This window comes from Sturnira hondurensis, unplaced genomic scaffold, assembly GCF_014824575.4.
Source record: "Sturnira hondurensis isolate 20B ecotype Veracruz unplaced genomic scaffold, ASM1482457v3 Scaffold0021354, whole genome shotgun sequence".
Classification (NCBI taxonomy): Eukaryota; Metazoa; Chordata; class Mammalia; order Chiroptera; family Phyllostomidae; genus Sturnira; species Sturnira hondurensis.
The window spans coordinates 25,377,341-25,405,298 of record NW_028093985.1 but is presented as its reverse complement, the minus strand read 5'-3'; the positions used below and the strand labels follow the sequence as shown (position 1 = coordinate 25,405,298).

At 38.1% G+C, this 27,958-nt stretch overlaps 1 protein-coding gene across 1 annotated transcript in view; it reads left to right on the top strand.

Annotated features, from left to right (window-relative positions):
* Positions 1 to 27,958, top strand: part of LOC118977274 (uncharacterized) — a 106,095-nt gene that overhangs the window by 11,990 nt on the left and 66,147 nt on the right. The window contains exons 3-6 of the mRNA XM_037032167.1: positions 1,636 to 3,975; positions 10,237 to 10,428; positions 17,716 to 17,883; positions 22,690 to 22,791. Of these exons, the coding sequence (XP_036888062.1) occupies positions 1,636 to 3,975; positions 10,237 to 10,428; positions 17,716 to 17,883; positions 22,690 to 22,791 (2,802 nt within the window). The remainder of the gene's footprint in view (positions 1 to 1,635; positions 3,976 to 10,236; positions 10,429 to 17,715; positions 17,884 to 22,689; positions 22,792 to 27,958) is intronic.

Here is a 27,958-nt window from a genome sequence, read left to right as displayed (position 1 = left end):
CTGTTTCAGTACTTGCCGTGATAAAAGCCATTCCCTCGGACTAGAAGAGAGGCAAATGGGAATGGTTAGACTTTCTAGTAGGCTTGGAGAACATATATGTCGGATCAGAAGTTTGTATACCTCTCCTGAAGTGGGAAAGTTATGACTCCTTCACCTACCATTCTTTGTTTGATTCTGAAACAGCAATTTTTTGGGGGTCCTGCACTTCCATACCATCACTAGCCAGATTTCAGTGGGGGCTTTTCTTTTTCCTGTTATTGAGAATGTATATATTTACTCTTTTTTTAATGCTTATGTATTTATTTATTATTTCTTTTTTATATTTTTATGGTTGTTCAAGTATAGTTGTCTCCATTTTCCTCCCACCATGCCCACCCCCACTCTACCCATCCCCACCTCCCACCCTCCAACCCACCCCCGTTGGCTTTGTCCATGTGTCCTTCGCACATGCGCCTGATGACCCGCCATTATCCCCTTTTGTCCGTCTCCTGTCTCCTCTCTGGTTACTGTCAGACTGTTCTGTATTTCAATGCCTCTGGTTGTATTTGGCTTTCTTGTCTGTGTTTTTTTATATTTTATATTAAAATACATGTAAAATATATATAAAATCATATTTAAGTTAAGAACATTTCAAATTAATTTATAAATAATCCTCCTGTAGCTTGACCTATAGAACAATCCTATTCTAAAAATAATTCTATTTTTAGCTTACCCATTTATCAAAAATATCCTTGTGGACACCTGGTTCATAGATTTACCTAATGCCATTATTTACTTGTTGCCCATTCTTTCTTTTCCTTCACAAATACTCTCTTTTGGATATAGCTTAAAACATAATTTGAGGTCTTCATATTTTGTCCACTGTTTTTCACATGACATCTGGTAGCTCATGCTCAAGTTCACAAACGGCTCAGCAAAATACTCTAACATAGTACTGCAGAGGAGTGAAGGCTGAAAGCTGTCAGTTCTTGGGCCAAAGCCGGTGCCTAAATATGTCGGCCTCCATCTATAGAGAGTTTTTCAAAATGTGAGCCAATCCCCAGGAATTGAGAGGTTTCAAATAAGAAATCCAGACTCTAGTGTAGTTCTGGGAAATGAGGGAATCTGGCAACACTAGAACGCCTTCTCTGTCGAATGAAAAGCCCCTTCACTAGGCAGAAGAAGCTATCAGACCTGTTCAACAGCCTGTCTAGAAACCATTCTTAGGTATCTTGCATTCATTTTACCCCCATGTTTATTTGTTACATCATCTCAAGTTCAATCCAGCTTGATTATTATTGATATTATAGATGCCTGATCATGGCAACTTGCTCTTTATTAAAAAGTCTCTTAAAATTTATTTGCATAAATTTGCTCTGAAATTTTTGTTTCACGCATTTTGGGAGTCTTTGTTTTAAAGTTAAGCTTAATTATATTCTTACTTCCTAAAATTTCCAAATGATATTCTGCATTCTAAGATAATTGATTTAAAATAAGATATTTATTATTAATGAATTTTGTGCGAAATACTTTGACATACTAGAAATGTTATTCAAAATACTTGCTAAAGATATGCAATGAATTTCATCCTAGAATTTGGAACATCTGCTCTTTAAATGGACACAGAAGCTTTTTTTTTTTTTTGCTTCCTCTTAGGTGAGCCTCAGCCTGCTAATCAACCGTGCCCAAAAAAGGTAAAAGATCATGAAAAAGAAATCACAGGAGACACCTCAGAGGCTGTGTTTCATCAAACTGAAGCATTAGGGAAATCTAAGGAAAATGGAGAAGAGTGTATATCCGCTTCTATGAACGAAAAGCAGAGTTCCTTTTTCCTCCCTAAAGATAAGAAGCAACCTCCGTCTGAGAGCAACATAAGAAGAGAGCAGGAAAATGATGATTCTCTTCCATCCATTTCTCATCAGCTAAAGAAAGTCTTACCAGTGGTCGTGTTTAATGACTGTGAAGAAGCATTATCAGAAGAAATGACACTGCAGGATTTCCCAAACACAGGAGAAGGATTTAGACGAGAAAAGGGGAAAACTATCACACAAGTAAAGTGTGGGGGTTTCAATGTTCGAGTAGCACACAAGAACAGATTTTTCTGTAAAACAGAAGTGCAGTTCCCGACAAAAAAGAGATGTCCAAGATGTCACCAGTGTTACCCTGCCAGAGCTATTCAAAGATGTTACTCCTCTAGAAGCTGCTCTTCTAAATACAAGACTATTTTGATAGAAGAAATAAAATCTGAGTCTCCATCCAAGCACGAAGGAGAAACTGCCAGAACGGAGAGCCCCTCACTGAAAGTTAGCATTGTAGGAAAAGGAATCAAAGTTAAATACATGAGTAAGAAACAGAATATAACAATTAATATAATTCATCCTAGAGTAGGGGGGGAAACAGCTAACTACAGAAGTGCTTCCTCCAATCACAGCACTAAAGAACGTTCCGGGTTTTCTGTGCAGTCGAGTATCAGGCTGCCGGCAAAGCGGCAGCTGGAACACAAACATGAGAGTTCAGGCGGTCCTCATGTGTCTTCTCCTGTTGCGTTTGCTGCGCAGAAGGAGGAGAAGCATGACACAGCCGTGGTTTCTCTGTGCTCAACTCCCGAGAGGAAGAATGAGCCGGACACACTGTCTTCAGTCTTGGGTGACTGGGAGTTAGGATCTGCCACCTCTCAGCAGAAGGCTTTTAAAATTGGGCAGAACATGCCAGAGACATATTTCTTTGAAGCTGAGACTCTTCTCAAAAATGTTTTTCATACTTCACATGATGCCCTAAAGACCACAAGTTTAAGTGAAACAGACTTAAGTAAAAGGCCTTTTGAGGATCCTAAAAATGTAGATAGAGACAGAAAAATTAACTTTGATATCCCAGAAAATACCACAGCAGACTTGCATATACAGCAAAGCACAGAAGGAGTAAATTACTTGCCATGTACCATTACTAACATCTTCCCAGTTCAACATGGCAAAGACTCCGGCTTTTCTTCTTCACCATCTCTGAATGCAAAGCACATAGGAGAAAAGGCAGCCAACATTTACTGCAAAGGCAGTAAAACTGCACCTGCAAAATACTGTGAGAACTCAAATTCCAAATCCTTCCCGTCTAGTCAAAACACTGAGATGCCTCCCAGCCCATCCTGTCCGTCCCACTGGGCCACCAGATATTCAGAACCTAAAGAAACCCCTGGAGATACATTGTCCTTTGATCACGGTGCAGGATTTGTGATAGACTTCGAGGAAGAGCAAGTTGATGTGACTGACAGAAATTGTAACAAAGCCACTTTGCATAGCAACTGTCATACAAATGTGCAGCAACTCTTGGAAATGAAGAGTCCACAGCATCCAACTCCCAGCCTTGCATCCTCCAGCGGGCTCCCAGCTGAGAGCCCCCTCAACAGGAGTAGCCACAGCTCTGTGCAGCGGGGTCACGCAGAGTCCCAGGCAACTCATGCAGAGACAGCAGCTTCCAGCAATACAAAAGTGTCAGACATGACCTCAATAACTGATGAGTTAGAGAAAATATTAATTATTCAAAGTGATAAAGAAGGTACAGTTGATTCTAATTGTCCTGTGGGGATGAAAAACCTTCAAGAGTCAGCCAGCTTTCTGGGAAATGTTGAAAGAGACAAGTTCCTCATGAGGCCAGTGGTAAAGAACACATGCCACAGAAACTTTGAAAACCTATCAAATGAGAATCATGATGAAGTCTGCTTCCAAATGGATTTTCCACCGAACACTGCTGAGTTCAGCTCTGCAGGGTGCGCCACAGATAATCTGTTTCTTATTGAGAAACCAATGACTGGTGATGCAGACCAATACAGTAACCAAGATGAAATAAAGCCTGGACTAACCAATTTTAAACAGGAGGCAGCAGAGTGCCGAATGATTGCCTCAATACGGCCAAATTGGGAAGGAGATAAAAATGACCCACAGGAAAATTGCTGTCACCAAATAGACATACCGCTCTCACCTCAGAAGCAGAAGGCTGTGAAAGGTATGGTGTGCTACACAGAATCTTTCGTGTTCTTTATTTTTACATGTTTGAGCTTTAGAAATTCTTAATGCTAGGGCTTTTCTTATTGCTTGGAATTTTTTTCTTGATCGCTGAAGATATATTGAGTATTTTAGAGCTAGATGAATACGGGCAAGCATATATCACCCACTCCGCCCATAAATAGCACATAACAAAATCACCAAGGCTACAGTTTAATATAAAGTAAAAAAAAATCAATTTCTATTTAAAAGGTTGATGTATTGCCAAATCAATTTTGTGGGAGACATTAGCCTTTTGCCACTCTTAAATAATCTACCATTTCTTTCCTTTCCTTCTTGCAAACTAAGCATGTTTGGAAGAATAGGAAAAATGTGTTATTGATGAAATGTGTTGTTAAACCTTGCTGTGGTGTCACAGAAGCATGGTGTACATGTCTCCGGAGGCCATATGGAACAGTAATTAAAGCCAAGGACAAAAACCAGAACTGGCCGTGGCTAATCCTGACTGAGCCGTCTATGGGGCCCCTGAACTCAAGCATTGACCTCTGACCTCCCTTGTGCATTGGTTGGCCCTGCTCAAACCATTGACAGAACCCAGAAACTCTCCAGCCCTCAGGAGGGCTAGGATGGAAGCTTTGCCCTAAGTACGTACTACTGCCCGTCTGCTTCCAATCTTGGATCCATACTATATCATTTTGGTCACTTCATAAAAAGCCCTTGCTGTTTTTCCCAGTAAGTCCAAAATATTTTATATTTAGCATTAGCATTATTACACACTGTATATTAAATTATGTCTTGAACACATAAAACCTTTATACTGCTAGTAACATTCATAACGTGTCCAAAAATGAGATTCGGAATGACATAACTTAATCAAGAAGTTATCTTTTCTTTGTTGTCATTCTATCCCCCTTTTTAAAATAAAATTAACAAAATTTATACATGAAAATAAAATACAAAAAGCACAGTCAATTACATAAGTGTTGGTATAAAATGTGAAATTTGCTCTATGGAGAATATATGCCCTAAAACAACCCCAAAATCTATGCAGTCATCTACTTAATAGGAGCACCCTAAAGCAAAGATCCATCGGTCACTGTGACTACTTGCCAGTGCCAGCATAGTTCCAGATACCAAGATGAATAGCATTAATCCCAGCATTGGGTTCAGTCTGTAATTTTTAGGTCTGCAGAAAACGGACTTGCAATAAGAGCACACCTCCAGAGCACACTCATGCTCACCTAGATGTATATTTTTCCCACCCAGGCTGGCTCTCCCTCCCCCCCCCCGATATGCCCCTCCCTAGAATGCCTCTTCCAGCAAACCATATTTCCTTCAGAAAATCAATAATTTGCCCTGGCTGGCATAGCTCAGTGGATTGAGCACAGGCCTGCAAACCACACGATCACGGTTCGATTCCCAGTCAGGGCACGTGCCTGGGTTGCAGGCCAGTTCCCAGCAGGGGACTCATGAGAGGCAACCATACATTGATATTTCTCTCCTTCTCTCCTTCCCTTCCTCTCTAAAGATAAATAAATAAAATCTTTAAAAAAAAGAAAATCAATAACTCAAGTCAGAATCCTCCCAAAGCTGATAAACCACTTCAGTGGGCTTTGAAATTGTCACACTTGGTGAACAATTGAAGCTCCAGGTTCTCTGTGTTACTGTGATTATCAAAAGGCTATTTCAATAAGTCACAGGTGGCTGACCTAAGGCCCACAGGCCCAATCCAGCCCTCCACCTTCTTTTATCCAACCCGGCACCTTGTTTCCCACACGGCGGCAGTGCCGAACTCCTTGTCCTTAGTTGAGGAGTAGTCACATTTACACAGTCCTAAAATTACATTCGGCCCTTTGAAGGCAGCTGTGAAGCTGATGGGGCCCACGGTGAAAACAAGCCTGACACCCCTGCTATGGCTCTTGCCCCTGTATTCCTCGTCCCCCATCACTGTGTTCCAGCCACATTGACTTCCTCGAACCTGCTAGAACCTGACAGACCAGGTCTTCCACGAATCCCTTGTTGGAACTGCTCCCACAAACTGAAGCACTTTCCCCCGTGTGTCCACGTGGTGTACTTCCATATTTCCAAAGTTTTGCTCTCATGGCACCTTCTCAGTGACCCATTCTCAGACAACTCAATTTAAAACTGCAGTCTGAGTGCTTCCCATCACAACCCAAGCATACTGTCTCTCTTCCGTGTTTTACTTCTATGCACAGCACTTTTCACTTCTTAATGTGCTATATATTTTATTCATTCTTTTGTTCTGTATTCTCCCACTGGACTGGAGTCACGAGGGTATGGATTTTTCTGATTCGACCATTGCTATATCTACAGCACCAGATAGTATTGATCCTGTCATGGAAACACAATGAATGTTTGTTGAATGAAAGAATGAATTCGGTGAAGTCATATCAGGTTTCTTTGTGCAAAACTCTATTTACATACAAAAACAAAAAAGCTAAAAAAATGGTTCAGAAATTTTAATATTTATATTAAAAGATATTTGAATCTATACATTTTGTGTGGTTTTGACTCCCCTAGAGCTGTGAGTATTCTTATACTTTATTCAATACTATTGTTGTCACACTATTGATATCTCAGGCCAAGATTTTGTAATCTTTCAGGGTGCAGGTCGCTTTGAGAAACTTGGAAATCTTTGTACTGTTTCACCAGGAAATTATAAATTTGATGTAAGCACAAACTTGTGCCTATATTTTCAGATGGGTCCTTCAACTCCTCAAAGTCTGGCCAGATTAATAATCTCCGACATGAGTGCTGCCTATACCATTTACACATTGCACTTTTCTACACCCACATGTGGGAATTAACTAGATTAGAGGTCACGACTTGGACTGCCTACAGGAGCCAGGGATGTAATGTGAACCAGTAGAGCAGGCTGCCCGCAACAAATAATGGAGTGCTGGCGAACTACAGGGAGCAATGTCCTGAGGGAATAAGAAAGCGGGTCTGGTACAGCCAGGCTTTTTGAAATTTCAAGATAGCTAGAGATCTGGATTTTTAATATATATAAATCTCTAGATTAGATGACTTGGAGGACAGTGCAGACTAAGCAATCTGTGTAGTCTGAACTAAACAAATTAGAGAGGCTGGGCAGTGGGCATGTAGTAGAAGGTAGAAGAGCCAGTGGCAAAAAGGAAAAAATACTAGCCTGAACCCCTCAACACTAAATTCTGGGTTCTTCCCCAGCCAGGTCAGGTCTGTACATTCTCAGGTAAAGAGGTTTCTCGGGGACTCAATTCTTCAGTTGTAAGTGGACTGAAATATATCTTTAAAATCTCTGCCCAAAAAGTCTCAGAAATTATCTGTCATAAAAATAAAATTAGTGCCTGGCTGGTGTAGCTCAGTGGATTGAGTGCAGGCCTGCAAACCAAAGAACTGTGGTTCAATTCCCCGTCAGGGCACATGCCTGGGTTGCAGGACAATTCCCAGCAGGGAATGCATGAAAGGCAACCATACATTGATATTTCTCTCCCTCTCTCCTTTCCTTACCCTCTAAAGATAAATAAATAAAATCTTAAAAAAAAACTAAAGTTACTTTGTTCAGTGAATTAAAAGGAAGATAGATTTTTTAAAATAAAATAAAATTAGTGAAAAAAATTGGCTACTCTGAGAGAGTAAGAGATAATGAGAAGGATTAAACAATATTTTACACAGCAAAGGAATATTTATAATTAAACAGCCCTTTGTATATACTGTGATGAAAATACTTACATACATTGTGCAAGGTATTCTGTTTCCCTGTGTCCTTAAGAAAGTAGTGATTCGAAAAGGCCACACCAAGACTGGGAGGTATAGAGGACTGCAGCTCTGAGAAATTTGTGGTCCCAAAGTGTGCACCAAGCACCAGGGGTGGAAAGATGAATTTAAAACATTTTCCAATAGCAGAATACAACTGTTGAGACAATTTCCAGCATGTTGACTTATGGTGAAATTGGAGCCTTTCCACACTGGTGCCCATTTCAACACATCTCAGTACATGAGCAAGTCCAGTGTCCAGGGGCAAGGGACCAGGGGCCAGGGGCGAGGGCTAGCTGCAATGCCCGTGCTGTCTTCCATCCAGGCTCCTCCCAGATCTGCATTTTGCTCTCCTTGGCGTCCAACTCACTTTCCAGGCCTACCTCTGCCTTTCAGCATGGTAGCTTTCTACTTTCATACTCATGTTTCATAAACTATTAGTATGTCCTTTAATGGACTCACATATTGTTCCTCCAAAGTGACAGTATGTATTTTAGCAGAGTCCTTCAAGAAACTTGAGTGTCTTCATTCCAGCCCCAAGCAAATTGCCTGATTCCTAGAATGTCTCAATAAACATGTATTGGGTAGCTATGGAAGGAGGGAGAGAGTTACATGTGAATGAAGGTCACTGAGATGTAGATTCAATTCACCGTGGAAAAACTTTCTACCACTTTGAAGTATCGATGATTATGCTGATTCAAGTAGTCAACAGGTAGCAAATTTGAGCCTGAGAGGTGTCCAAGCTTAGATTAAATAACTACTTGGTAGAAATCATGTCGAAGTTTTTAAGCATTGAGCACGTAAGGATGCTTGGGCCAAGTTACTTTCTATACTTTTGCAAACCTGAGATTCTATAAATGACAAGCAGGGCCATGGGAGTGATGCTTTGCAGTCAGTGGCCGCTACAAGTGGTTCTCAAATCAAACTTCAAAACATACTGTAGGGCACATACTTTTTCCTTATTTGAGCATATAAGACGATGTCCTAGACAAAAACTTTTCCCATAAATACCACAGGGCCATATTTCCATCACACACTTTCCTAAGCTCGTAGGACTTTTTTTTTCTCCAGCAATTTCAGAAAAGAACCACTTTTAAATATAAAATATTTGACATCAGAAAATTCTTCTTTTCATGGATGCCTTCAGAATTAACCTGAACTCTCTATCTCTACAAATAGTGAAATTATAGTCCCACCACTCTGTAAAGTTGCAGGTACGAGTCATCTGGTTCATAGCTGTAGACCAAGTAGCCAGCACAGTGGAAGTTCGTATATAAAAAGTGAGCAGTAGTAAATATTATGGAATGAATGTCATTTTTCTGTTGCCCTCTTACTTCCCAGGGAAGAAGGAGGAGTCAACATAGAGTTGTTGAAAATTAAAGGGATTAGATAATGATGCTTCTCCCATCAGTGTCTTTGGCCCTGACAAGTGAAACTTAAATTTTTATGCAAGAACCACTAATAATTATATATATAAATAAAGAAAATTATTTATTTATGGATATATTTCATACACTATTTAAATAGTTCTGAGAACAAACTTTGATACTGATAAATTAGATTTTAATTTACAAAGTCCAGATTTTAAAAACTCATTTGCCCCTGGGAATAGAATAAAAATAAAGGTTAATAGTAGGTCTCTTTTTAAATTAATATTACTTACCTTTTCATGCAGTACCAAAAAGTTAAAGAAAGTAAAATTTTAATCAGTTCTAACCTATCAAATTACTTTCTAGGTATTACACGCTCTGCTATTTAAGCTTACTTTTACTTCATTTTTCTAGTTATTTTCTTAAATTACTTGTGTTGCTATTAGTTTTTTTGTAACTTTTTTCTTTTAGTTAGTACACAGCATTGTAGCTTGTGATGACAGAAGGCAGAAGTTTTTAAGTGATTGTTATTTATTATTAAGTTATTTATTATTAAGTTAAGTTATTATTTATTATTAAGTTATCATTAAGTTATATAAAATTATCAAAACCACATGCACTATGGCTTCTTTTCCTCTTTTCTGGATTTTGAACCAACATGCAGCAAAAAAAGTGTCATGAAATGTTTTATTCTTAAGATTAATGGAAATCAAACCATAAAGGATTTGAGTTCAATAGTAAACTTATTATCATAGATTGTATTATAACTTATTTAGGTAATAAAAGCTTGTCTTATTGAGAATTCAGGGGACATAATTAAAAATTTATTTGCACTTTGCTCCTCCAGAGTGACTAATTAATATAGTATTTTGTGTACTACTGGTGCACAAGGAGTATCTGTCAAATTGATCCAACTGAGGCAATGGATCCATGATCCCTCTTTCCTATATAAATCAATTTTTTAATTATACGGCTCTTCTTTTTTAAGTAAAACAAGTTCAGAAAGTAAATCATGAAGCAGGTAAATGAAATTACTCTAGTTCTAGTTTACAGTGATTCTGTTTTAAAGGTTGGAATATTTGAAATTCTGTCCTGAAATAATGTTTCACTTTCATATATAATGTGATTTAATCTAGATTGGAATTTGGAAATAAATAGCATCCTCAAATCACCCCCGGAATTGGCTCCAAGAGGTACGAGGGCCAGTGATGGTTCCCAGGAGGAGGCAATAGACCAGTGGGCCAGGAGGAGGCAGCAATTCAAAGACGGCAAAAGATGCAGCTCAGCAGGGGAAAGTTCATTTGCCAGCAACATCACTGAAGGATCCAGTGAGTAGACAATCACTTTTGTCTCCAAAACCAGAGCAGAGACGATAACTTAGGGAAACTTAACCGTGTCCCCTCCCTCTTATCTCCAGAATATAAACTCTGTTGTTTGAACATGGCAATGTGATAATTATATGCTTTTATATGAAAGATATTTTTGGAAGAATCAACTCTTTATTGCCCACTAGGAATCCCAACTTGGTAAATTATCTCTTTCAAAACATACAGCTGCTTACTAAGGCTGCTTTTTCCTTCAGAAACTGAAATAACTAAATATAGGGTTCTTTACTGAATTAAATTTGTGTCCTGCTTCAAAAAATCAGAGTTGGCCTGAAGTATATGTACATGGTAAGATGACAAGATTAACGTGTTTGATTATATGAAAGAATTGTGTTCTCCTTTTAACATTTTTGAAATGAGAAAGTGTCTTTAGATGTATACTTTAATGAGATAATGTTTCCCTTGATAATGAAAGGGTTCCATTAAATCAATGTTATACTGCAGCCTGTAATTAATGGCAACTGACAAAGAAAGATAGTCCATCACTGAGGAAGTCCAACTGAAGGAAAAACAGGTTGAAAAAATAGAGGGCAGCATTAGAAGACTTAGTACATACCACTACTAATCTGGTTCCAAACCTCTAAGAGCTGAAACCCACACTTGTAGAAGAGGAAAGTAAATGATGGTACCAGGGTTTGGAGCGTGGAGTGTAGCACAGATGTTAAGATACAAACTTGAACAAGTAGTTAGTAAATCAAAGAAACACAATGCACAGAACAGCAAATACAGACACCAATATTTTATTGTAATATTCAAAGTTGCTAAGAGACTATGACTTAATTATTCTAACCACTAAAAAGAAAGGATAATTATATAATATGATAGAGGTGCTAATTATCACTATAATGGCAATCATTACAATGTATAAATGTACCAAATTAACATGTTGTACACCTTAAATTTATACAGTGTTATATGTCAAATATATTTTAATAGAAAAAAAACTTTCTCAAATATATCTTCTGCCATGTTTTAACTCCATAGCTTATAGAGTGACTCTAGACTTCAGTTATTTCCTAGTTATGAGTCTACTGAAAATTCTCCTCTTGCTTTCAAACACATCTATAGATCTTACCTTCTCTCTCCTTCCTGATTTTCATTTGGACTTCCAAATGCCTCTTTCTTTTAGCATGCAGAAAAATAGAGCTGCGCCCCTGCTTCTATGTGTGTGTAACTGAATTTGCCATAGTGTCCATAACTTTTTTAAGCTACAAGAACTAGGTAGGACCTATCCACATATGTTTTCTAGCCTTCCTATCAAAATGGAAGACAGTGTGTTAGTGCTTATCTTGAACACACACCTGCAAACAACTTCCATAGGCAGCTTGCTTTTTGACTTTCTTCCACCTTACTTTCTGTCCCAGAAGTCTGCCTTCTATGGATTATATCCAGGGACTTATATGTCCTCTGGCTTCCTGTGAGGCTTGACCAATAGGAAGATGAGCAGAAGCCTGGAGGGAGTGAGGACAGTGAGGAGAGTGAAGGAGTGAGGAGACTGGAGAGACGGAGGAGCATGAAGAGAATGGGCACCAGAGCCACCTACCCCCATACATCTTAGTCTAAATTCCATGGCCTTATCCCAAGGCTTTCACTAACACAACATTACTCTGCAGGAAGCTCTTGACCAGGCAGATAATTTTATTGTTCATTACAGAGACTCCCCACCAACGTTTCAACAGAAAGCACCAACATACAGTCTCTTTGAAATCCTCAAAATTCCCACCTTGCCATGTCTGTAAGTTCTAACCTGTTAAGTCATGATTCTGACCCAGTCTTTATTGAGGTCTCACTTTGAAAGACCTGCCTTAAACCCAATTCTATTTCTCAATAAAACTGGGCTTTGCCTCCGATCTCTCTCTGTGGTGTACCAAGGGCTGGTTTTGTCTCTAAAGCCAAACTCTTGTAAAGTTGCCCTCCCCACACAGCCTTCTGTGTCTCTGGCTCTGGTCATTGGTACCTGCTCTGTCTCCCTTACCCTTTCAATGGTAAATGCACTAGTCTTTTTAAAAAATATTTTATTGATCATGCCGTTATAGTTATCCCATTTTTTCTCCCTTTGCCCCCTCCACCCAGTACCCCCCACTCCCTCAAGCAATTTCCACACCTTTGTTCATGTCCATAGGTTATTCATATGAGTGCTTTGACTACTCCATTCCCTATATGGTACTTTACATTGCCATAGCTAGTCTTTGACTACTTATTTGTACTTCTTAATCCCCGTACCTTTTCGTTCATTCCAACCCCCTCCCATCCGGTAACTATCAAAGTGCTCTCCCTATCCACGATTCTGTCTCTGTTCTTGTTTGCTTAGTTTGCTTTTTAGATTCAATTGTTGATAGGTATGTATTTATTGCCATTTTATCATTCATAATCTGGATCTTCTTTTTCTTAAATAAGTCTCTTTACCATTTCACATTATAATGGTTTGGTGATGATGAATTCCTTTTGCTTGTCTGGGAAGCTCTTTATCTGCCTTTCAATCCTAAATGACAGCTTTGCTGGGTAGAGCAGTCCCTGCTTTTCGTGACTGTGAATATTTCTTGCCAAAACCTTCTAGTTTGCAAAGTTGCTTTTGAGAAATCAGTTAATTCCCCCAAACTAACTGCTTTTCTCCATTATTACCTGGAAAAATTTACAGTTGATCTAAACTAAAAAAAAAAGTAGATCGAATGGAAACTTTGGCTGCTTTGATTAATCACAGATAATTTTCACATGCCACTGAGAACGGGTCCATTTTCTTTAGTTTTCAGCCTCTAATATGGAAGGACTAGTTCCTTCTAGTTCACTATCTCCTTCAGCATTCCAGATCCTGTCTGTCCAAGTCTATTTAATCCTTTGTTTTATGGAAAAATCTTCCACTACTAGTCCTCTTAGACATTGTGTCCTCCCTGCACTTCTTGAGAAAAAGGAACAAGTGTACGTACACAAGAATCAGCCCTCAGTGGTTCACAATAGCCAACTATGCACATTATTTTTTTCCTAACACTGCAATTCAGCAGCATCAGGTTAGTGGCTTGAAATTGGCCATGGTAGGGGTATATATACAACAGGAACTATCAAACACCACATATCAGGCTTTTTTTTTTGGAGAATTATTTGTAAACATTTACCAGCACCCATTACAACCCAGGAATCAGTTGTATATCTTCTACCAATCCAAATTTCAGGTCAAGATAACAATTACTTTAATTAAAACGATTGTATTTTCTTTGGAATGACTTCTGTTTTTAATGAGAATTTATACTAGCAATTTGTTTTTTGTCAGACTTAAGGGTACTGCACCGTCTGCCATTTTTTTCAATGTATTTAAGTCACAGACACTCAGAAGGCATGTTGTAATTCTTCAGCAACTTTTGTAGAAAGTGCACTTCACTAAGAGCTGCTGGAGATAGCATTGTTTAATGTGCGGTTTAAATTCTACCTCATTTATAGAGTCAGGATGTACTACTAATCCACGACTTAGAACCTGACAGCTTTATCGAGCATCATTACAGCTGTGCTTTTCAGTCTGTTAATCTCACTCATCTCTGACTTCCTACATACTAACTGGAAAAGACATTAGCAATGACATCTTTATGCATGTGGGCAGAGTTGATCCATCCATCTAGGCTGTGGGCAATGCTGACTAAGGCACACCAGGTAAATAACCTGGAGGCTGTAGACTGACTTCAGAAGGGACTGCAGGCTCTGATTTTTATGATCTCAAATGACTTCAGTATCACCCGCAGGTGTGGCAAGAGTTTTGGTCTAATTGCATAAGGATATTTGATAGCATTTTTCTTATCGCATTCAGCTGTAAAATTATTATGGGAACAAATTTTCAAATATTAGTTTACATGAAAATAAGAAAGCAAAGGGTTGGAGTGGAGAGAGAGAGGGACAGCAAGAGGGAGAGGAAGGAAGAAAGGCAGGCAAAAAAACTTCAATTTCTAATAAGAGCTACAGATTACATTGTGCTTACTGTGCCAGGCTTTACATGAGCCTGGTGATTCTCCCGGCAGTATGAGTAGCACTACATATATTCTCATCCTCACTTTACCACAGGAGGGTTCGCAGTCAGGGAGAAGGTAAGTAACTTGCTCACTGTCACTTGGCCAGAGTTAGTGGTGGACTGGGTATTTCAAGCCCAGACAACCTGTCCAGGGTCTGTGCTCCTGAACACTACCACTCACTGCCTCTGGTTGGACCATTCCAATCTGATTTTGGTTTCTCTCTCTGGGGAAGTCCAAACAGGGTCTCACTTCATCAAATAACACTTTTTATTATTCTCAAGTAGTACAGTGGAATGAAAGAGATAGAAGATCTAAAGATACCTGGAACTAAGTATTTTATCTTTTTTATTCTAATATCAAAAAAGAAGGCTTTTAAACTTTCAAGAGCACAGAAGTACACATGCAATTTGATAATATCAAGATATTTAAGACCTCATTCTGTGTTAAGTTTTTCTTTATTAAAGGCTCGTCTATCAAGCCAAGTTTTGGTGACAGAGTCACATTTGGACGTGTTTTCTACTTGGCTCAAAGTTCCACAGGGACAGTTGTTGAGAAATCTAGCAGTTCAAAGCTGCGGCAGGTGTGTGGCTTCCGCTTCACTGGATTTTAACACAAATTTTATGTCTCAGTTTATGTAAGAGCATGTTGATTAGCTCTGTCTTGGTAACTGAATGAACAGAGAACTGCTCATCCACATAATCAAATCTGTTCATAAATAAGTGAGCTGTTTTAACAGTCCCCTGCGTGCTGTTAAAAGCAAAGATCACTCTAATCTAAAGGCCCACCCTCACACCTCTCCGTAGTAGGGGGATGTTTACCTACCCACCACAGACTGCTACTGCTCAGGCAAAGAATTGTCACAAAGATAAATCCATGGACTGGAATGTGTGCGTTATATTCATAAATATTAAAACATAACTGAAATTTTAAAGCCAAGGATATAAAAAATAAATCAAATAAGATCAGATATTTTAAGTTCCTTTGGGGCTTCTGTAACTTCAGAACTACTACGTATGAAGCAGCTTGGATTTAGGTTTAAAGCTCAAAAAGATGGGTCAGTACATTATTATTATAATATTTCGAGTTTACTTTTCCTGGCATATAAAGTCACGTGTCACACTCGGACTTGTTCAAAAAAATAAATGCAAAGATCCGTAAAAGATTTTGAAATGTGATGCATGGAAGATGGCATCCATATCTTGAGTTAAAGTATTCTATTTAAAGTGTTCATCAAGTTTATTCCAATAAACAAGATACCCCATAAAACTCTCATATCATTTGTATGCCAACACTGTAATTGCAAAATATTCCCATACGTCATCGCTTTATTTTGACACCAAAATTGCATTTACTCAGTCAACATGGTATATCTTCCTGGTACCTATTTCCCAACGGCAGTCTATTTAGCTATAGCATGTTTAGCTAACATTCTGCAACCCTATCTTCCTATAGAAATTTTGTCCACTCCTCAGGGTCCACTCTCATGAAATTCGCCCTTTAAGAATATCCTTCCCCTGCAGCCAGAATTACTCGGTCCTGCCTTTAAACTCTCTTCCTTCATAAGTTCCCTACGGTACTAACTTTCCTGTCTCCATTGTGCCTGAAATTGCACCTTGCTAATGGCAGAATGATTATTTTAAATTAATTCAACTTAATAAATGAGTGAATGCACCTGAAACTGTTTAAACTGTGGATTAGAGTCAATTAACTAATGAAATCTCATTTAGTTTACAAAATAAAAACTATAAGAACAAGCATTGTTTTTTGACTTTGAGAAACTATGCTTTGTCAGCACATGATCCCTGACCATGTCAACAGAAGTTAAACAAATGTATCTTTTAGAAAACGACTGTTATGTTCATCTGAGTCAGGACAACAGCTAATGCTTATGATCTTTGGTCTAGTACTAGGAAAGCAGAAGCAGAAATGTGGGAGCAAGGACGACACCTTCAGGAACAATTCTCTAGAGAAAACCAGTGAGAGCAAAAGAACCATTCTTCTAGGGGCTGAATAAAACTGACCAAAGCAGAAGTGCAGCTGGCCATGGCTGGACAGGGTGAGAGGAGGAAGACAATGGTTTCACCCACAGTTTTTAAGAGAACGCATAGGGTCAACTGTAGTATATGAGAAGAAATTGAAAGAGAAGTGTCTTTTTGTTGTTTTGTTGTTTAAGAAGCATACGGTGGTCTTTAAGTCCCACCCTCTTCATGGGAGTTGAGAGATGCAAGTGAAGGACTGATGCTTTTGAAATGCCGTTTTGGTTAGGAAGTGGTGCTTCTTGCTTGTGCACCATAAAAAGACTGAAAGACTTGGAGCAAGACTTTATTCAGGTTTAAACTGCCTGAACAAGGCCACAAAGAGGCACATGGAAGCAAATATAGAAAGGCAGTCTCGCCCTGGCTGGTGTAGCTCAGTGGATTGAGCATGGGTCTGCGAACCAGACGATCGCAGTTCGAATCCCAGTCAGGGCACATGCCTAGGTTGCATGCCAGTTCCTGGCAGGGGATGCTTGAGAAGCAACCATACATTGATGTTTCTCTTCCTCTCTCCTTACCTTCGCCTCTAAAGATAAATAAATAAAATATTTTTTTAAAAAAAAGAAAAGCAGTCTCATTTCCTTAACTGATGCAGACTTACACATTACCCCAGAAACCCCCAAATACACAGGCAATCTCAGGCTGCTATGAATAAAATTGGCAGATGAAACTATACCTGCTTTTTTATCCACTTTATTCTACACATTAACACCATAGTGAGTTTTCCAGGAAGGTATATTTATTTTAATTGCACCTTCTTTGAAGCACAGAGAGTCAGTAATGCTTTTTTTTTCTTGTGCTTGGGAGTTTGAAAGGAATTCTAAAACTAATTTTCAGTCTTATGTGACTTTATCTTAATACCTAAATACTAATATGTATACCTGAAAACAATTATTTTCCCACAGTTTTCTTCAACTAAAGATTTATAGTGCCATGTGTAGTGTACTGACTCCCACAGTGGAGGTCCTCAAGCAATACATGTTTTATTTATATTTTAGGACTATATCAGTTCTTCCCAAGAAAACCGTCTAACCAACTTGGCTGCTTGTTTTTAAGGATTACACTCCACCTATAATACAGACTTTGCCCCTGCACACAGTCAGGCTGTTTTTCACATTGGCCATCACTTCTTGGCCAAGAAGTGCATGCCTCTTCTTTCTTCCCAGAGCATAATTCACGGTATCACCTTTTCTGCTCCTCAGTCACCTCGGAAGATGGCGGCTCTGTGGATCTTGGCTTTCGAGTTGATATTGAGGATAAAGGTTTCTACACGGAGAATTTCCACTCAGCAGCGTGGGTTTTTCGAGGAGATGATGGGAATCCTGAGGACAGTCCCAGATGCCTTAGCAAAAAACCCCGGCCAGTAGCTGGTAAGGACTCTACAATAATGATAAAATGAATATGTAAGTCTCAGGGATTCTGTGACCAGGCTCCCATCAAATCTGTGAAGTCCACAAACTCGCCCACTGGCTGTAGCATTTGGAGAGAAGTATGTGGGCATATACGTGCGTGTATGTATATGTAATTTCTTAATATTGTGAAAAAATCTGAAACTATTAAAACAAAAGCTGTCTTAAGAGCTCATTCAAACACAGAAAGTAATTTCAAAGTTGGAGTAAAGATTAATGGAGGAAGAGTCAAGTCTATTTCATTCTATGAGTAAAAAAATACTATTTTTTAAAAATGTACTGGAGAACATAAACAAGTAACAGATTATCATTTATTGTTCCAACACCAAAATATAACCATTTTATTATTTCCTTATTGTCTCTTTATTATACATTGGTCTAGTCCTGTTTTTAAACATGTATGAAATATGCATTTGATATTACCATGTACATCATTTCAAGTTTGATATGTAAGGTTTATAGCCTACATTTTACATTTAGTACTACAATGTTCAATAATTATATTCCTTTAATAATGTAAATATTTTTCATGTGTTTTGCAGATTCCATTAACATTCTAATAGTCTCATGATGTTTTTATAACATTAATTATTAGTTTACTAAGACTATATAATTTCCTTAGTGCAATGATAACTTAATGAATTTTTTAAAATACCTACACCTGAATGAAAGTTCTAGCATGTGAAATTATTATTTCAGTTTAATCTTTGCTGTAAAATTTAAGGTGTACAACTTTTGTAAATATCTCTATCAGTATAAATAAATGACTTTGATTAGAAGTAAACAATTTAACGCCAGCAAGCAAAGATTCAGGTTGTAAATAACGTTTTAAATTAAGTATACAATGATTCATTCAACAAACACAATACCTACTATGGTCCAAGAAGTAGGGGAACTTGCTGAAAACACAAAGAGAGAAATTATGAGTTTGATTGTTCTATAAAAAGGTACTTAACATTTTCAGTACAGGCATCAAAATTATCACCTTATCTACAAATGTTTATAGGCAGCCAAGAACACACATTTGGTTAATTCACTATCATTTGCTATGTTAAAAAAAGAAAAGAACTTGTTCAACTTTGCTAAAAGTTTTCATATATGCACACACATGTACATACACATATGCACATACATATACACATATATAAAGTACTTTTATGTTGCAAGTGAGTTTTATGGTAGTATTTATTGCACTGAACCTCAGTACAATAGTGTGCAAGTTGTTTTTATTGTTACTAAGACTCGAAGTATTACACATATAAAATCCCTATGTTCTTAACAAGGTGATATTGAGAGATCAGTAAAGGACGTTGAGATTGGGAGGAAAGGCGATTTGTAGACAAATCAGTAATTTTAAAACTAAAAATATTTTTATTAACCTAATGGCATTTTAAGGTATTGCAATAATAATTTATATGTATATTAATAGCATGTATTTTGAGAAAATAAATTTTACACCTTAAAAATAGCCATTCTTAATCTCCCAAAAGAGCTCTTCTATGAGTTGGAGAAACAGATAAAGGTTTGCATCACTACAAAAGGGCATTGCTGAAGCCACCAGAAAACTTTAGGGTATTTTCAATGTATGAGGGCTGTTGTATTTATGGGAATATTTAGTCTTCATCTGAACTTTCACATTTAACAAGATGATTCCAAGGTAGTGTTATTTAAGAGGATAAATTACCTGAAGATGTGACCACATAGTTTCTGAAAAGACAATGACATTTATTTGTGGCTTTTCAGCAGCAGCCGTGTGGCCCTCGTAGATTATCTACCAGACAGTGGCAAGGGAAACTAGAGCTATAAATCTTAAAGTATGAGAAACTTGTCTGAAGAATGTTGCAAAACATTTTGATTGTTTCTCCCATAGGAGAGTGCTAGAGTTGAGCTCACGATTTAATGACTTTATTGAATTGTTTATATCTTAACAATCTCATGTAATATGAAAAAGCAACAAACATGATTTGAATTGAATCAATATAGTAAAAACACTCCATTAAACAAATAGCTGTTGGGTAATCAATATGTCAAAAGCAGAAGACATTGTTAAGAGGGTAACCTAGAGAGAGCAAGAAGTTTGACAAATGTGGATGTTAAAAATCATTTCTGCAAAGGTCAGAAATAGGGTTTCTGATTTTCTTTTTTGCCTTGATTATCTTCCAGCCTACTGAGGACTGTTAAAATACTCATTTCTGTAGCTTTGAATTTCCCAGTTCTGCTTCTTAAATTATACTGATATCTGGTAAGTGGCAGTTCAAACAGTCAAGTAAAATGACTGCCACGTGGAAGTTGTCTGCTCCCAGGAACACTGAATAGAGCAGAGGACATAATTTAAGGGCTGGAAAACAATAATACCCTCATGGCAACTTTGGTATGCTTTTTCTGATTCTGTTTTCAACAGCGAAAAATAGTTTATTTTCTCCAGATATTTTGGAAAGAATAACATTCCTTCAGGAACCCATGTGAAGAGACTTTATCCTTCTTGTCTTTGCATGTTTGCCAATTTTGACATCCAGTCTCTCTCATGTAAACTCTAGGAGAAGTCTCGTCTGTCTCCCCCACAGCCGTCCTAATGCATAGGAACACACCTGGGCACAGAGCAGATACTCCATAAATGTTTGTTAATGAACAACTTCTGCTGCTAGGCTACAGTGGATCATTAAAAACAGAGGTGTTTTTTTCCTTGTTTTTATCAGATATTTTTGTTTCTTAGCTGACAAAGGAGAGGGTCACATCCAAGCACATTTGTACAGATTGAATAGACTTTTACTCTGCCATTTCTTATAGGAAACTTAACTTTTAAAAAATATTGATTTATCCCAAAATATCTGGGAGAAATTTTAATAAAATAATGGCAAAACTTCTTACAAACTCTACAAAATAAAATGTAAATTTATAATAGTAATACATCTCCAAAGACTATTGACTGGCTCAACTAGACCATCTATGAGAGATGACAAGAAAGAGATTTCTCATCAAGGGGAAGCTGGACTAAGGTCCTTTCCATAAAAACACAATTGTTATCTTAAATTCTTAAGATTTCCTTTGACCTCCTGACTGCTTCCAGTTATATCCACATTTCCTCTACATTACACATTCTGTAATAGTCTCTGGAAATGCACCCAAAGAGGATGCAACCCTGCAAAGAAGTGTTCTTGATACCCCCCCCCAAAAGAAGACATGAACCTGTCTGAGAAATGAGCAGTGAAATACAAAACTACAAAAGGAAGATGAAAAAGAAGCGCAAAAACATATTAATCATAAAATCTAATCTGTCCCTATTTTTGATAAAAAGGTATTCTATTAAATTATAATTTTAAGGTGTTAATTTACCCTGTCTTTATTAATAGATCTGCATTCTTTTTTATCATTAATTACCTCACTTTTCCCAGAGATCTAGTAATAGGACTATTACTAATAACCTCACTTCCAAGACTCAGGAATTTTATTATGGTAGTTTATTATTATCTATTTTATCATTTAAAGATATTTCTTAACAAGTAAAAGAAAACTTGACCAACAGAATATGCCAATTTAATTGTAAGGGACAGATTAATTCTCTCAGTATTGCATTAGTGTACATTTTTGTTGACCTTGACCTTAATACTCAGTATTTCGAAGCCTTTTGTTGTAACTCTTCACTGGATAAGTTTGTCCGCATTTTAAAATGAATCCTTCTGCTGTTACCTAGGCCCTTCAGATGTTCTGCTTTCCTTTTGTACTCAACCATGATTCGGGCATATAATTTTTTTCTAAATAAAAATGAGATGTAAATATACTGTAAAGGACAAAAAGCCTATAATGTCCACATTTCCCTTCATGTAAATTGTCCACCCACAGAAGGAACAGTCTTGCAGAGACATTTTCTGCCTTGGAACCCTGCCCTTGCCTTGCTTCTAAAGGATAGCAGCCCCAAGAGCTATGGGCGGAGACAGCTTTGACCTGGGGTATTCTCTGTCACTAATCCAACTGGGACCTGCCCTTGGTGGTGGGCACAGAAGTTAAAATATCCTGAGGGCAAGTGAAGAGGGTCATGAACGAGCTGACATTATGAATAAGCACACACACATATACATATACTACATATGTATACATGTATATCCACATATACACAGAAAAGACTATATGAGGGTAGCAGGAAGAAAAGGAAGAGGGACATGTAAAAACAGACTGAGAAATGGCTGTGCCACACTAATTAAACATCACTGGACTAAGCATAAAAATCCACGTATTCTTACTGCGATGTCTCTGGAACTCTCTACCTTCAACCCAGCACAATTTTACAGTTACAATTTCTGCAAAGCTCAGCTATTTCTGCTTTTTTCTGAGAAGCTCAGTTGCTCAGGTTTTCCTGAATTTCTATAAGACCTACATGTATAGATGAGAATTCTGTTTTCTTATTTCCATGTATGATCTTGAAATAAATGTCCCATTATTAATGGATCTGAGTGGCTCAGACCTGTGAGGCTCAGCTGCCCTTTGGGAGTCATACGCCTGGGACTAGTCAACAGCACCTCTCACTGTGCAACTCAGGAAAGTTGTCTAACCTCTCTGTGCCTCAGTTTCCTTCTCTCAAAAACAAACAAAGAAACCAGTAATTAGAGGCTAATCAGAAGATTAAATTAGATGATACTTGTAAAGTATTTAGAACATTCTTATTAGGCCTGGTATGCAATAAATGAGTGATAAATACTAGCTACTTCTATAATCATACTTACAGTACCTAAACTTTAACTCAAAAGAACACCTTCTTTGTTTCCTCCGTAGTCCGAGAGCGCACAGTGAGGCTCTTCAAAGGAACTGGCGATTATCCCTGGGGCTTCCGAATTCAATTCTCCAAACCAATCGTGGTAACAGAAGTGGATGCTAGTAAGTTGTCTCACTATAGCAGCTTTAATTCAGACCACACTTCTAAATTGCCTTTGATATCATGGTCCAGTAAAACACATATATATACAATAGAAGCAATTTCTAAATCTCAGTCTATCAAAGACTCTTGGTGATTGACAAGTGTCCACATATCATGATCAGATGTTTTTAGAAGACATGCTTTCCTGATGGAAAATACTCTCCTGGTATACATAGGGCACTGGCCTCCCTACCAAAGAATGGCCCTACCCGCATCTGTGGAGGTGGGGCTCAAGCTCTGGAGGTAAGAAGGATGTTATGCGTAGGCCGTTGCTGCAGATGTTTTAGTATTTAATAGTTTCTGGGAAGAGTTCCATTCCTCCTAAATTACTTCCTGACAGCTTCTCAGATCTTCCTCTTTCCTAACAAGCAATTGAGAATTAGCGGATGCCTCATGAAAGGTGGATCCTTTGCTCCCTGATCATAACCTGAGAATAATTGGAGATGAATGCTTTGAAAAAAATTAGAGCCAGAACAGGAAGATTGATAGGAATATACAATAAAGATGTCTGCACCCAGCATGGTGCATTAGTTGAAGCCTAATGAGATTTTCACAGAGGGAGAACCAGGACCACTGCGGGGTATCTTACTCATGTGGCAATACTCACCTGGATGGCATGTTTCCCAAGGTCAGAAATTGCAACTTACTCATTATTTTATTCTCAACACCTGTGCAGTATCCCAAAGGTAAACAGAATAGATGCCCCCCAAATTCTTATTTGAGGGACTGGGAGAGCCCTGGGTAGCTGAGGGTGGGGGAAGCATGGGGCAGAGGGAGAGGAGGCTTAGGTCCCTTCCTGCTTTGCCCCAGTGCTTCCATTTCTTCTCTGGTGCCATTTTCATCCAGGGTCACATTTCACTTTGCTCTGCTTGTCAGAATTCAGGTGTCCCTGAGTTAGATATTGTACACACTGTGATTCTCCTGGGAATCAGCTGTCATATCTGTAAAGAAGTGGATGGCTACTCAGCCCAGCACTTCAGTCAAAGGTAACACCAGTGGATAGGGAACAAGGTGCCCGGACGATGACCTGGTTTTTATATGAACAGAATTCTCCAATCTGTTCTTGTTCATGGGAATAGAGGAAAGAGATATTGAGTCCCTGGGTAAAAGTGAGATATTCCTGGTGCAGCAAAGAAGCTAAGTTCTACAGCTTTAGGGCCCATCCTAAGGAAACTTCTTACAGGTTACACTTACGCCAGGTGAGCAATGGCACAGATTTTGTCTAATACTGTCGAGGCTTAGTCTCTTCAAAGCATCAAGGGAGTGTCTAAATACTAAGTAACGTGGACGTCTATTTTACATTCACTGATGTTTATAAAGAAATGAGTTTACTTATCATATCAAAATACTAATTACATTTCCTTTAAATATAAGTCATGAGATGTCATAGAGAGGAAAGAAACTTCCATTCATTTGGGCACCTATTATGAGCAGGGCACTTTATATACATTCTCTCATGTATCTATATAGCAGAACTTGAAGCTTGGTATGACCCCTTCCATTTAACAGATGAGTTTAGTAAAGCTCAAAGTGGTTAAATGACTTGCCCAAGGTCATACAGCTATGCCATGGCAACTCCAGAATTTGGATATCAGAATTTCTCCCTCCAGAACCAGTTGTTTCCCTATGACTTCTGTCAGTTAGGACTCTCTGTTGCAACTGAGAAGAAATCTGGCTCAAAATGACCTAAGGAATGAAAGGTTTTGATTGACCACAAAAGTTGATAGTTCTGAGACAGCCCAGGTGCTTGATTTGTTTCCAGGGCTCAATTATTTCATCAAAGGCTCAATTTCTTTCACTCCCTTGACTCAGACTTTTTTGATGTTACAGACTTCTTATTTGGACCCCAAAACAATCTCAGCTGTTCTAACGTTCCCTCACACTTCAGAACCATAAAGACAGATAGAACTGGCTTCACATGTCCTCATGTGTCAGTGTCCCCTGGGAGCCCCTGGGAGCTGTTTCATGAGCCAGATGCAAGGGGAAACGCATTGTCCAGACTGTTAGTAGGAAACCTGGCCCACCCTGGACCCGAGGGTGGAGTAATGCTTTCATGGCTTCCCCAAGCGACCACAGAACAAGAAGAGATGGAGAAGATATGAGAAGTCCTCAGGGCACTCTGCACATCTGATCCTCAAGTCATACTGACAAGGTGACACTCTTCACCCAAAGAGTAATAAACAACAGTCACACAAATGTAATAAACAACACAAAGAGTCACACAAAGAGTAATAAACAACAGTCACACAAACAACAGTCACATATACAAAGGTGGGGCTTTGTCTCTTCTCAATGGAATATTTCTTCCATCTAGTCACATTTTTTAAAAATACTGTTATTCTTATCAAAGAATTGCTTTGAATTTGCATAACTTAAACAAACCTAGTTTATTCTCAATTGCTAAGAATAATGTACTCAGTACATTCAAAATCATATCAGCTCTTCTTAACTGTATAATATAACTGACTCAGACATCTAATAGTTATGGTTGAACAGGGTTCAATCAATGTATTATATAAAGTAATTTTTCCTCAGTATTCTCCATTAAGCTTACCTTGCAGATTTATATTTGCATGCTGTGGGTGTTCTAGGATGGATCTTAATTTTTTGTAGTCTCTCTTAGACCATAAAAGCATTGTTGTTTTCTCGTTAAAGGTTAAGTGCAATCTAATAATTATAGAACTACAGATCAGCCTAGTGTAATAATAAAAATTGCTGAATTGTTATGCAGTCTTGAGTTTCTCTCCTCCCCCCAGCTTGAGCCCACCTCAGTCTTGCAAGCACGGACTATGTTCTTCATGGTCTCTCATCTCCATTTTCTGTTCATCAGAAATCCCACCTCTATACCTTCAAATGTACTCACGTTTTTATCTGTTCCCCCTTTCTCCTTTTCCAATTGAAGGTCAGTCCTTATATAGAAAAAAACCTAAGAACATCTAGGGTGGGGGACAGCAATGGGGTAAAAATGGGTACTACTGTAATTTCACAATAAAAAATAAATAAAAATAAAAGGAAAGAACACCTAAGTTAATGCCAGGAAAAACAACTGCATCATTTATAAATCTTAATATTTAAAGATATCGATTCTTCCTTCAATTGATCTGCAACTAATCTCAATTAAAACTCTAGAAAAGTAGGTGTTTTAGCTTTTGCTTTTGTGGTAATTTTTTTCAATTGGATTCTAAAATACTTATAGAAAAGCAAATGGCCAAATTATGTAGCTGAAAATTCTTTTGTCCAGGGAAAGAGCCTTTATTCTGACTTAGATTATTAAAAATGCATATGCATGGATATATTTTTACTTTGATGTGAATAAGTTTCAATTAAAGTTTCATCAGTTCATCAAATATATAAATGATGATTTAACAAATAATCCTCTTATTAAGGGAAGGGTGTGGGAAGGGAGATCACCCAAATGTTGGTGGGATTCGGGGTGGAAGAGTGGACTCCGAACTAGAAAGGGAAGGCTAGGAGAAGAGGAACATGATGACGGAACGCAGGTGACAAATGTAAAGATTGCAGATTTTGTCCAGGATCAATATTGCTAGTGTCCTTCAAATTAACAACAGTAAAAAACAACTATGAGATTAATTATTTCTTTATAGACACAAAGACCGTCAACTTTTGTCATAATGAGGTTTCTCATTCTTTTCTATGTGTTTAAAATACATTGAGCTTTAAGGAAATAAATGTTTATTCACGGGGAATGTGTTCATGGATGTTTTGCACCTTACCACTCCACTTTCTTCTCTCCCCTTCCTCCTCTTGCCATTTTTCTCTTCTCTTTTCTTTTTGCCTTTTCCCTACTCTCCTCTTTCTGCCTCTTACTTTGAAGAATTAGTCGTAAGCAAAGAAATAAGATAAACGACTACCCTTCTTTTCTAAAAAAATTTAAATAGGTCTGACTTTATAAGTTTGGCAGACTTTTGCAAAATATCCAAAACCTTGACAAACTTTACATGCCTGTCATTCTAGATAAAATAACTAAATGCAATTTAATAAAATGTTATGATTTCTCTAATTTTTGATACCTTTGTAACTGTTCAACTGAGAGAATTAACTGTATCTCATCTATTCAAAAGTGAAACAAATAAAAATGTTTGCACTGCGAATGACTTTGTACTTAGGAGGTCCTGAGGTTTTGTAGTAGGAAGAGCTGAAGCATGTCTATTGTAGCCGAAATGGTACAATACGTAGTTAACCTGGGATTTTATTCAACATCAGAAAGTGCCGCCCTGGCTGGGATTCATGTAGCGGCTGAGTGTACTTCTCATTTTGAAAATGCATCTCTCAATGCTGAAGAACAACCTCTGAAACCCATTGTCTAGTCAACTCTACTAAATGAGTAGTTGAGGGACTTTAAAATTACACATATTTTCAGCACTTCTGAGAATCTCATTCGCACCACAGAACATTGTTCTGGAAGCCCTAGAGAGGCTTAATTACACACTGAAGATAACAGGATGAAGCGGGAGACATGTAGGTGGGATGGAAATGATTATCCATAAGTACACAGAGAAGGAGCTTGCTTGTAGCTTACGTAACTAATTGCCCACACTCAGCTGGCATTTGCATGAACATTTTCTATGAAAGCCCAAATGTTTGTGAGATCTGTTGGCATAAACAAAAGAACCAGATGTTCCAAGCAAACTTGAAAAGGAAACTATACATTTAGGGATGGGCAAACCATAGAGGAAATGATGGACAGGCCCATGTTTCTGGAAGCTCTAGAATTTAAAATGCTGCTATTATAGTACATTTTTTTTTTCAAATGAAAAGGGCAGGCCCCCTTTTAATGATAAGGTTTTCAGATTCTGTAATATATATAAATATGCATGAAAGGATGAAGTAGCTCAGCATTTAACTCTTTACTACAAACACACAACTATAGACTCAAGTATCCTTTTGAGGAAACAAACAGAAAATTATGGTCCCATTTTTCTATCATCTCATTCCTTCCTGTGCAATGTAGGATGCATACTTCCCTCTGTTCCCAAGACCAAGCAGGGCAGCCATCTGTGTGGTGCGTTACAAGGTCACTTTGAAGTGGCTGCCTCCTCCAAGAAGTCCTAGTGCCTCAGATTTCTACCATAGTTAAGTAGATGAAGGGAGAATTTCTAGGCCACA